General features: G+C 45.3%; 1 protein-coding gene across 1 annotated transcript; it reads left to right on the top strand.

Moving 5' to 3' along the window:
• The first annotated feature begins 467 nt into the window (after window positions 1-467).
• On the top strand, window positions 468-5,189 carry LOC139070738 (uncharacterized). The gene is made up of 4 exons (XM_070553507.1): window positions 468-498; window positions 669-759; window positions 2,795-2,893; window positions 3,018-5,189. Exons 1-4 carry the CDS (start codon window positions 468-470, stop codon window positions 4,993-4,995), a joined length of 2,199 nt encoding a protein of 732 aa, XP_070409608.1. The 3' UTR covers window positions 4,996-5,189.
• Window positions 5,190-12,214: the final 7,025 nt, after the last annotated feature.

Genomic DNA, 12,214 nt, shown 5'->3' with positions numbered 1-12,214 from the left:
TGAGCTCTGCGCCTTGGCTGAGTAGCTTTTCTCGGACGTGTGGCGAGTTAGTGGCGAATACGATGCGGTCCCTGACCATTTCATCTGTACTTGGGTATCCAAAGTCTTTAGCAAGCAGTTTCAGTTCTGTAATAAACTGTTCAAACGCCTCATTTTCACCCTGCATCTTTTCATGGAACTTATATCTGGCGTAGATTGGGTTCGCTTTCGGTGTGATGTAATCGGTGTACTTATCGTAGTACGTCTGAAGCTTTTTGGAGTCATCTGCGGTGAGTGTCCACGTGTTGTAGACGTCCCGTCCTTTCTCACCGACCCATAGAAGAAGGTAGCTGCATTTGTCTGCCTCCTCTTTCTCCCGAAAAGGACCAGCGAACATTAGCTCGGCGTGCTGCTTGAAGCGCCGCCATGCCTCGGGTGGGTTGCTAGAGTCCCAATCCATGCGCGGTGTGGGAACGCCGTAAGCCTCCATGTCTGCGTTGTCTGACGGCGAGGGGTTGCGTATAAAACCGCTACTCTGACACCATGTATTGTCCTCTCTGGATACCAGACTTAATAAAATGCACGCACACACCGAACTCCGTCCCAATTCCACTTTATTTCCTCATTTTACCTTTTCACATCCTTCCTGTCGGTTTTCTCCTGACTTACAACAACACAACGCCATCTAGTGGCTGGGCGAACAATAGGTCAACATGTTACAGGAGGGACTGGTATTCACCCGATCCTGGATCTGAGGGCCCTGAACCGATGCCTCAGAAAGTACAGATTCAAAATGCTCACGCTCTCATCCCTTTTGCGTCGGATTCACCAGAACGACTGGTTCACCTCAATCGACCTGAGGGACGCATACTTTCATATTCCCGTGTACCCTCCACACAGGAAATTTCTGAGGTTTGCCTTTCAGGGAGTGTGTTACGAATACACCGTGCTCCCATTCGGCCTCTCGCTGAGCCCGAGGGTGTTTGTCAGGTGTACGGAGGCGGCGATCACCCCTCTGAGAGGGAGGGGCATTCGGCTGGCCACGTATTTAGACGACTGGCTCCTGCTGGCACGGTCCAGAGAGGAGGCAGCGTCAAACACGCTGGTTTTGATCCATCAATTGTGTGGTCTGGGTTTCAGAATTAACTGGCAGAAAAGCGCTTTGCTCCCCTCCCAGAAAACAACCTTTCTAGGCAGGGGCGTAGCACCAAATTCTGGGCCCTAGGTACAAGTCTTCTAGGTGGGCCCCCATGCTCAATTACTTTATATCTCTCTTACACATTTTTTGTCATGCTATAAGACAAGATAGTAAATATGATCTTAGTTTAACCTCTATATTGAGCAAATACAAATGCCAGCATAATAAAAGTGAAATGCCCAGATTTCACATATAATTATTTTTATTTGCCAACAATGTGTTCAAACAAAACTCCTGGAATTTATTTTCCAGTAAATGCACTGACGGGTCTTCATGTTAGCAAAATCACTTATGAGATCTTTAAAGTGCAATCCTTTGGCTAACTGGCTTTCAATAGAAAGAAGAGCTAGGCTGTTCAGTCTATCCTGGGACATTGTTGATCTCAAATAATTTTTCACCAGTTTCAGTTTGCTAAAAGCCCGTTCACCCCCAGCAACAGTCACAGGTAGTGTGCAAAAAATCCTCAGTCCAATACAAACTTCTCCAAAAATGCTCTGTAATTGCATCCTGTAGATGGCATTAAGCAGCTCAAGAGGAGACCGAATGTGTGGAAATATGGCACCATATATTGTTCTCAGGTGTAGCATCTCATTCTCAAATTCAGCTGTGAGATTCTTGTAATATTTTCTCATCAGTGCCTGGCATGATGTCTTCATCTGCTCTTCAGTCATGTCTGTCATGGTTCATGATGTTAAGCTTTGCTGATTGATATATTAAATACATATGACATGAAATAAACCAGGTTCTCTCTGTGAATGTAATGCACTCTAAATTTTATAATCCCTGCATTATCAGCCAAATTATAAGATTGTCCGTTTTCAAGATCAAATATAAAGAAATTTAAAATAGGCTTAAAATATCTAACCAAGTCAATAACAATCCTCTAACACCAGTGTCATCATGCTATACGAACAACAGTGGCAGCTTCACATTCCTGAGATTACCACGAATCCATCGATACCACGTTTGTCCTGGTCCATGACTGGGAAGGAGCTGAAATATCCACACAGAGTGAACCTGTTTTTACTGCGAGGTCCGCGGCGGCCGCCCGCGATAATAATTCTGATTAATATATATATATTAATTAGTGTTTTCACTGATAACACTAATTAATTTATATTTGATCTTGATGGTGAAACTAAAGGCGTTTAACACTGAACACCTAACATGAATGCAGCTTCTGAGAGCTAGCTAATATCAGCTAAAACTGTGTTCTGCTGCTTCTCACCTTCCTTCTACTTGCTTCTGTTCAATTAACTTTTTCTCCTTCTTTTCTTTTCTTTTCTTTTCTGGAAGCCAGATTTCCCTTTCTTGGGAAAAGACATGACTGACTCTCCTGCCTCCAGCTCTGGCTGTCGGCATCTGTGATGTCTCATAGCTGTACATGCAGCCGTGCAGCCCCTGGCCGCTGGTGTGGACTAAACCACTTTGCACATTTTTAAGGGGTGATAGATGCCTCAGAGATTATTCAGTTATTATTTTTAAGGCGAAATTCTGTTTCTTAACCTCTTTATCCAGGTAAAGGGAAGTTTATTAAGACATTAAGTAAGTTGGGGGGAAAAAACAACAACAATAAAACATTTTTATTCAAAGCTGTCTCAGGGCCCCTCCCTGCAGTGGGCCCTGGTCTGAATCTGGACTCAGGGGCGTTCACGGCCCGTCCCTCGGCACCGCGCGCTCTCGCGCTGCCTGGCACGCTTCCGCCTACACAGTTCGGTGCGGTTTGCGTTATGCCTCAGGCTTTTGGGTCTCATGACGTCGGCTATTTCAGTGGTACCACTCGGCCGTCTACACATGAGAGATTTTCAACGCTGGGTGGCTTCTCTGGGTCTCTCTCCAGTGCGCCACAGAGCGCGCAGGGTGACGGTCTCTGTAGCGTGCGTCGCAGCGTGCGTCGCGGCGCACCGCTGTTGGCGTCACCCCTCCCTCTTGGCACAGGGGGTGCCTTTGGGGTTGGTTCTCGTGAGGAAAGTGGTCACGACAGATGCGAGCCTGTCAGGTTGTGTGTGGGGGGGGGGGAGGCTCCTGGAGGGCCGCTCTGTCAGGGGTGTGTGGAGCAGAGAGCTCTGGGGGACACACATAAATTATCTGGAACTCCTCGCGGTCTTTCTGGCCCTGAGGCGCTTCCTGCCTTTTCTCTCCGGCCATCATGTCCTAGTGAGAACAGACAACACCACGACTGTGGCTTATATAATCCGCCAGGGGGGGCTGCGCTCCATGCGGTTACACACGCTGGCACGCAGACTGATCCTATGGTGCAGCAGGCATCTCCTCTCAATCAGAGCCACTCACGTCCCGGGTGTTCTGAATCGGGGGGCGGATCTGTTGTCCAGAGGGACACCCCTGTACGGGGATTGGAGCCTGCATCCAGCAGTGGTGGAACAGATTTGGATCCGGTTCGGCACAGCCGTGGTGGATCTTTTTGCCTCCAAGGAGAATGCTCAGTGTCCACTGTTCTTCTCCCTGTGCGACCGAGACGCTCCACTCGGCGTGGACGCGCTGGCGCACGACTGGCCACGGGGACTGCTTTACACTTTTCCCCCAGTGGCCCTGATACCACCCACCTTGCTGAGGGTACGAACCCAGCGCCACACTCTCATTCTGGTGGCCCCATACTGGCCGGCCATGCATTGGGTGGCGGACATTTTCCAGCTCATGGAGGGCCAACCTTGGAAACTGCCGCTTCGCAGGGACCTGGTGTCCCAAGCGGGAGGCTCGATCTTCCACCCTCATCCAGAACGGCTGGCCCTGTGGGCCTGGCCCCTGAGGGGTGCGGGCTAGTGTCAGCAGAGCTGCCCCAGGCAGTCATTCGAACCATTCAGAATGCCAGGGCCCCCTCCACTAGGTCCCTATATGACTGTAAATGGAGGGTGTTTGAAGCCTGGTGTCAGGGCAGGGAGGTCTCACCCTTCCAATGCCCGGTGAACGTCATTCTGTCTTTCCTGCAAGACTTGTTGGATGGGAAGAAGGCTTTCTCCACCATTAAAGTGTACCTAGCAGCCATTTCCGCCCGACACTTGGGTTTTGGGAAGAAAGGGGCAGGTCAACACCCCCTGGTGTGTAGCTTCATGAGGGGCGCGCGCAGGCTTCTCCATGTGTCTCGACCCCTGGTGCCCTCATGGGATCTGTTCTTGGTGCTGTCGGCCCTCTCCGGGCCTCCATTTGAACCTATGGACGGCCTGGACCTTAAGATCCTGTCTCTTAAGGTGGTGCTACTCCTGGCTTTGGTATCTGCAAAGCGAGTTAGTGACTTACAGGCTCTCTCTGTGCACCCATCCTGCACCCAGTTTGCACCCGGTGACATGAAGGTGTCCTTGAAGCCCAACCCTGCCTTTGTGCCTAAGGTAGTGGGCTCCTTTTCTCCTATTATCCTCACAGCTTTCTACCCGCCACCCTTCTCCTCTCCTGAGGAGGAGCGGTTGCACAAGCTGTGTCCGATTCGCGCGCTCAAGGAGTATGTGAATCGGACGGAGAGCCTTCGCAGTGGGGACCAGCTTTTTGTGTCATGGGGTGGGCCTCGTAAGGGGAAACCCGTCACAAAGCAGCGGCTTTCCCACTGGATTGTGGAGGCTATTTCTATGGCTTACTCCTGTCAGGGCATTCAGGCACCTGTAGGGCTCAGGGCCCATTCTACTAGGGGCTTGACTGCTTCTTGGGCCCTTTTTCGGGGGCTGTCAATCCAGGAGATTTGTGCTGCAGCACGTTGGGCTTCTCCACTTGCATTTGCACGCTTCTATAAGCTTGATGTTTCGGTCCCTGCAATGACTCACACGATTCTGAGTGTGGGGTCTTTGGCGGGCCAGGACGTATCCCTGTAGGTTGGTGATCGCTGGATAAGCTGTCTGGCAATACGGGAGTCTCCATATCCCATAGTGAGACATCGAAACGAATGTTAAGAAAGAGAACTTTAGGTTACAGTCGTAACCCCGGTTCTCTGAGTAACATGAGTGAGATGTCTCACCAGACAACCCTTCTTGCTGGGCGAAGTGAGAAGAGGTGTTTATCTTGAATAGTGCGTGCGTGGGGACGCTTGCTACTTATAGTAGCAGGTGACGCGTACGTCACGGTCACTGGCCAATCAGGATTGGCGTATTGAGATAAGTGCTTCTGAGGAATCTGCGGAGGGGCGTATCCCATAGTGAGACATCTCACTCATGTTACTCAGAGAACCGGGGTTACGATAGTAACCTAAAGATTTTTCAGGTTTAATATTAATTGTTTTCTAATTAAATTCTCATTCCAAAAGCTGCGAATGTTTTACACACACACACACACACACACACACACACACACACACACACACACACACACACACACACACACACACACACACACACACACACACACACACACTGTCATACAATATCCCAAAGAATCAAACCAATGAAATCCGCCCCCTCTGATGGAGATTCGTGAGGCTCCTGCTCCTCCAGCTGTGGATGTTCAAAAGATCAGGGGCGGCGTTAGGCCCGGCTACTTAATTGGGCTGAAGCCCCAGATGTTTTATGAACAGCCCCGGATCTAAATCGCGGAAGTAACATGCAGTACCAAAGTCCAACAGAGAGGGAGCAGCTGTCAGTAGTTTGTATACAGCCTGCCTGAGCCTCCACCACTGAAGAAGAAGCCCTTCAGCAGCCGGCTTCTTCTAAACTCTGCCTGAAACGCATGAGTGAAGATGGACATAAGGACGTTTTTTAGACAAAAAGTACCGCGACAGAACCCCAGCTTTAATGAGACTGGTGCTGACTCAGATTTGTGAGTCTTATTTGAAATTTGTTGTGATGCTGGTTTGCCTAAAGTTAGCTTACTATCAGGTAAAGTTGTTGGAGAAAGAAAGGGAATATTTACTATCATCTCACACTAAACACTAACAGGAACAATACTCTGCCCTGAATATGCTTAATATGTAGCTTCAGATTAAAAATTATGTGGTACAAGACAAATATATATGATTTTGACTACTGCGTGTCACGTGTGTGTGAGTGTGTGCGTGCGCGTGTGTGTTAAGCCCCGGATCTTCTTCAGTCCTAAATATGCCCCTGCAAAAGATGTGTCAATATTTATTTTAGGTGTTGAAATTTAAATCATAAGCTATATAATGATTTGATTATGCGTCAACACAAATGATTCTGCATCCTTGTGAGTTGGTGTGTGTGAGACAATCTACTGCTCCATGAGAGCTGCAGGGCAGTTCCATAAAGTTTAATTATATGTTGCAATCCCAGTGGAGGGGCTGAGATTAGACTAAATTAAATTGTGTTGGGGTGCATAAAACGTTTCTGTGCTGGAGAGAATGCAAACTCTTACAAAAGCACACACGCACACACACACGCACACACACACACACACACACACACACACACACACACACACACACACACACACACACACACACACACACACACACACACACACACATATGATGGTGACTGAGAGTTCAGTTCACTGTCTGGACTCTTGAAGGTGATGATAAAAGTAGAACGTTTCTTTGTGTGGAAAAAATGTAGACGTGAAGCTAAAACACAAAATATACTGTAAAAATCTAGGAATCAAGGTAACATTCACTCAAAAACATCCATATTTTAATTTACATTGCATTCTTTATCTGTTTTTGTCACCCAAAGGAGTAAAATATGTTACAACACAATTACACATTCTTCCAAATATAAACACAAATCTTGTGTGGTCCTGTAGGTGGCAGTATCTGCGGTAAGGTGTTTCTCGTTTTCAGTGTTGCACTATATAGCGGTTCGGTGTTTGTGGCTTGCTAAAATTAATTCAATTTCTCTGTACTAAGATATGTCTGAGTTATTGCAGCACATAAGCACGCAAAAACACACATTTTATGTTGTTCTCCTAGCTTTTAGGGAACCATTTGAGTTTGCACGCAGTTTATTTGGTGTTGAACGAGTTGCACGTCCAGTTAGCTTAGCCTCAGCATGGCTATGGCTACTTTTGTCTCTGCTTCTCCGTCTCCTATCTCTTGCTCTCTGTGTCAGATGTTTAGTTACTCCTCTGCCTCCTTCAGTGATAATGGTACGTGTAATAAATGTAGCATTTTTGTAGCTTTGGAGGCGAGGGTGTCGGAATTGGAGGCCCGGCTTCGCACTGTTAAAAAGCCCGTAGATAGTCGTAGCTACTTAGCTTGCGCTGGGCTAACTAGCTCAGAACCACCCCGTAGCAGTCCTCCAGCAGAACCCGAGCAGCCAGGACCTCAGGCCGGCTGGGTGACGGAACACAGGAAGCATAGAACCCAGCCCGTGGGACACCACCAACCCGTCCACGTCTCAGATTTTCCCCGCTCAGTGACGCACCCACTGACAAGCCGACTCAGATCATTGGCAGCTCCATAGTCAGAAACATGGCATTAGATACTCCAGCAACCATAGTTAAATGTTTACCTGGGGCCAGAGCGGGCGACATTAAATTTTACCTGAATTTGCTGGTTAAGGATAAGCATAAACACAGTAAGATTGTTATTCACGCTGGCGGTAACGACATCCGGTTACGCCAATCGCAGGTCACTGAAATCAATGTTGCTTCGGTGTGTAAGTTTGCCAAAACAATGTCGGATTTTCTCTGGCCCCCTGCCTGATCGGATCAGTGACGACATGTTTAGCCGCACGCTGTCTTTGAACAGCTGGTTGTCTAGGTGGTATCCTTAAAACAACGTGGGCTACATTGATAATTGGAAAACTTGTGGGGGAATTCCTGATCTGATGCAAAGAGACGGCATCCATCCCTCTTTGGATGGAGCAGCTCTTCTTTCTAGGAACATGGTCACTTTTATTAGTCCTCCATGACAACCCAGGGTCCAGACCAGGAAGCAGAGTTGTAGTTTTACACACCCACATGCAGCATCGGCAGTGTTACCCACCCACCAATTGAGACAGTGTCCTGCCCACGGCCAAAATCACACAGATTAAATATCAGGCTTAATAAAGCAAATCATGGAAATCTCATAAACATTAGAACAAATTCAACTGAGCAGAAAACTAGACAAACAAAATGTGGGTTATTGAACATTAGGTCTATTTTTTCGAAGACTTTGTTAGTTAATGACTTGATTTGTGACAATCAGATTTATTTGTTCTCTCTCACAGAATCCTGGCTGCAGCAAGAGGACTATGTTAGTTTAAATGAGTCGACTCCTTTTAATGATTTAAATAATAATATTGCTCGAAGTACAGGGCGGGGAGGAGGAGGAGCAACCATTTTTCATTCAGACCTATTAATCAATCCCTTACCAATTAATAGTTACAGTTCTTTTGAACATCCTATTCTTAGTTTTCCTAATCCATATTGCAAAACTGTAAAACCACTCTTGTTTGTAGTTTTATTTCGTCCACCAGGCCCTTACTCTGAGTTTTTGGATCAGATCTCTGATTTTTTATCTGACTTGGTGCTAAATACTTTTTTTTTTTTGGTGCTATATACTGATAAGGTCATTGTAGTGGGGGATTTTAACATTCGTGTGGACATTAAAAATGATAGCCTCAATGTAGCCTTTAGTAATATCTTAGGCTCAATTGGTTTTCCCCAAAGAATACATAGCTCCACCCACTCCTGCCATCATACATTAGACGATGTGCTGACGTATGGCGTAGAGTGTGAGGAAATAACGATATATCCACATAATCCAGTCCTCTCGGACCACTTTTTGGTAGCCTTCGAGTTTTTTATAACTGAGTTCTCGAGACATGAAAGTAAATTTCACTGTAGTCGGTCTCTATCTGACAACGCTGTTGCATCTTTTAAATCTACTGGTCCATCTGTACTATCTCCAGCATCTCAGAGGAACGTAGCACAGGGCAATATTTTTATTTCTAGCCCTTCACAAATTCATACTTTAGTTCATAATGTTTTTTCCTCTTTACTTGTGGCATTAGATGATGTTGCCCCTTTAAAAAAGAGGGTAATTAGGGACAGGAAGTTGGCTCCCTGGTTTAATTCTCATTTATGAACTTTAAACAAAACTCTGGAAAACTGGAGAAAACATGGCACTCTACACACCAGGAGGAGTCCTACTTATCCTGGAAAAATGGTCTTGTGTTTTATAAAAATAAACTTCAACAAGCTAGAACTGCTTATTTTTCATCGCTAATTGAAGAGAATAAGAATAATCCAAAATTTCTTTTCAGTACAGTTGTCAAACTTACACAGAATCATAGCTCGGAACCATCTATTCCCTTAGCCCTCAGCAGCAACGACTTTATGGGATTTTTCCCAAGTAAAATTAATTCTATTAGAAACAAAATCATTAGCATCCTCCCTAATGCGATTTCTTCTTCCTCAGTAAGTGAGGCAGCATCAGAGGTGACTGTAGAACCTCATCTGTGTTTGAACTGTTTTGATCCAGTTGAGCTTTCAGAGTTATCAAAAATATTAGCTTCATCTAAACCTTCAACTTGCATTTTGGATCCAATCCCAACCAAATTATTTAAAGATGCATTTCCTTGGGTTACTGCCCCCATTCTAGATATAATCAATCTATCCTTAGTAAATGGATATGTACCACAGGATTTTAAGGTTGCTGTAATGAAACCTTTACTTAAGAAGCCTTCTCTGGATCCAGATGACCCAACGAATTATAGACCAATTTCTAACCTTCCATTTTTATCCGAAGTCCTTGAGAAAATAGTGGCCATCCAAGTATGTGAGCATTTAAACACTAATGATCTGTTTGAGGAATTTCAGTCTGGTTTTAGAGAGTATCACAGCACTGAAACTGCGTTAGTGAGAGTTACAAATGATATTCTCATGGCCTCAGATAAGAATCTTGTGTCTGTTCTAGTCTTGTTAGATCTCAGTGCTGCTTTTGACACAGTTGATCACAATGTTCTTTTAGAAAGGTTGAACATGTTGTAGGGATCAAAGGAACAGCACTAGGCTGGTTTAAATCCTCCCTGTCTGATAGATACCATTTTGTAAACATAAATTACTTGACTCGATGCAATTTGCTGGGTTCCTTTTTTAGGAAACATTTTTGCTGATTGGCACAATGAACTGACCTGAATTGGAATGTGTATTATGTGAAGTGCCTTGAGATGACTCTTGTTGTGATTTGGCGCTATATAAATAAAATTGAATTGAATTGAATTGAACATGACAAATCTTCATACTCCATGGTTACTTGTGGAGTACCACAGGGTTCAGTGCTTGGACCAATTCTTTTTACTATATATATGCTCCCAATTGGTAAAATCATTAGACAGCATGGGATAGACTTCCACTGTTATGTTGACAATACTCAGTTATATCAATCCATTAACACTGATAAACCTAATCATTTAGTTAGATTACAGGCTTGTCTTGAAGACATAAAACATTGGATGACTCAAATCTTTTTGCTTTTAAATCAAGACAAGATTGAAATTCTTATTTTTGGACCAGATATTCAGAAAAGGAAATTGCTTGGTCAGTCAAGCTCCATCATACATCAGTGACCTGATTTTTCCATATGTTCCTAACCGAGCACTTCGCTCTCAGACTGCAGGTTTACTGGTGGTTCCCAGAATATCTAAAAATAGAATGGGAGGCAGATCTTTTAGTTATCAGGCTTTTCTCTTGTGGAGCCAACTCCCAGCTTTAGTCCATGAGGCAGACACCTTGTCTACTTTTAAGACTAGGCTTAAAACATTTTTATTTGATAGGGCCTATGGGTAAAATCTGATGTTAGCCTAGATCTGGGCAAGTGGGGGAGTAGAGGGAGGTGGAGTGTACAGTCAGTAAAGACGACTCTCCCTTGCCCTGCCTCCAACATGCCTCCATCTAAAAGGCTAGGTTATCCAGAGTAATCTCTGTAGTTATGCTGCTATAGGCTTAGACTGCTGGAGGACACACTGTACACACTGACCACTTTCCACACACTACTACTTTCTTATACAAACTGCTCTTTAACTGTATTATTTTCTGCAATTTCAGCTGTTAACTTTATTTTTTCTCTAAGCGTTTTTCTCCTCAGAAGAAGCTACAATGATGTTCTGCTGAGCTGTGGTAGCCTCATGGAAGGGGCCATCATTTTGAACAAGGTTGTAAACCATTTAAAAATTCTCCCTCTCCTGATAATAATATTTTACTTTCTTTGACACTGAATGTGCTACTACTAGTTTACCCGTTTAATTATAGATTCATTAGGATAAAAACAATAAAGTTTATCTCTCACCAAATAGAATATTTACTAAGAAATCACATTGTAACCATAGAAATATTACTTGGTGTGTGTGTGTGTGTGTGTGTGTGTGTGTGTGTGTGTGTGTGTGTGTGTGTGTGTGTGTGTGTGTGTGTGTGTGTGTGTGTGTGTCTGCTCTGTCTTCTCGATCCCCAGTGAGTCGTGGAGGATGGCTGCTTATACTGAGCCAGGATCCTCTGGAGGTTTCTTCCTGTTAAAAGGGAGTTTTCCTCTCCACTGTCCCTGCATGCTTACTTAGCTTGAGGATTGCTGTAGCGTCAATAACACTCGATGCAATTTGCTAGGTTCCTTAAATAGGAAACTTTTTTTGTGATTGGCTTAATGAATTGACCTGTATGGAATGTTTATTATGTGAAGTGCCTTGAGACGACTCTTGCCGTGATTTGGTGCTATATAAATAAACTTTAATTGAATTGAATTGATATAGCTGCGCAGTGGCGCAGTGGTTGGAGCTGTTGCCTTGCAGCAAGAAGGTCCTGGGTTCGCTTTCCGGCCTGGGATCTTTCTGCATGGAGTTTGCATGTTCTCCCTGTGCATGCGTGGGTTCTCACAGGGTACTCCGGCTTCCTCCCACAGCCCAAAAACATGACTGTTAGGTTGATTGGTCTGTCCAAATTGTCCTTAGGTGTGAGTGTGTTTGTGTGTGCATGAATATTTGACCTGTGTGTCTCTGTGTTGCCCTGCGATGGACTGGCTCTCTGTCCAGGGTGTACCCCGCCTGTTTGCCCATTGACCGCTGGAGATAGCCATCCCCCCCCCCCCCCCCCCCCACACACACACACCCACCGTGACCCTGCGTGGACAAGCGGGTTCAGAATTGAATTGAATCTTGTGTTTCTAGTCGG

The sequence above is a fragment of the Nothobranchius furzeri genome, chromosome 1 (genome assembly GCF_043380555.1).
Source record: "Nothobranchius furzeri strain GRZ-AD chromosome 1, NfurGRZ-RIMD1, whole genome shotgun sequence".
Classification (NCBI taxonomy): domain Eukaryota; kingdom Metazoa; phylum Chordata; class Actinopteri; order Cyprinodontiformes; family Nothobranchiidae; genus Nothobranchius; species Nothobranchius furzeri.
The sequence above is the reverse complement of the archived record's forward strand: the minus strand, read 5'-3'. Positions and strand labels throughout refer to the sequence as shown.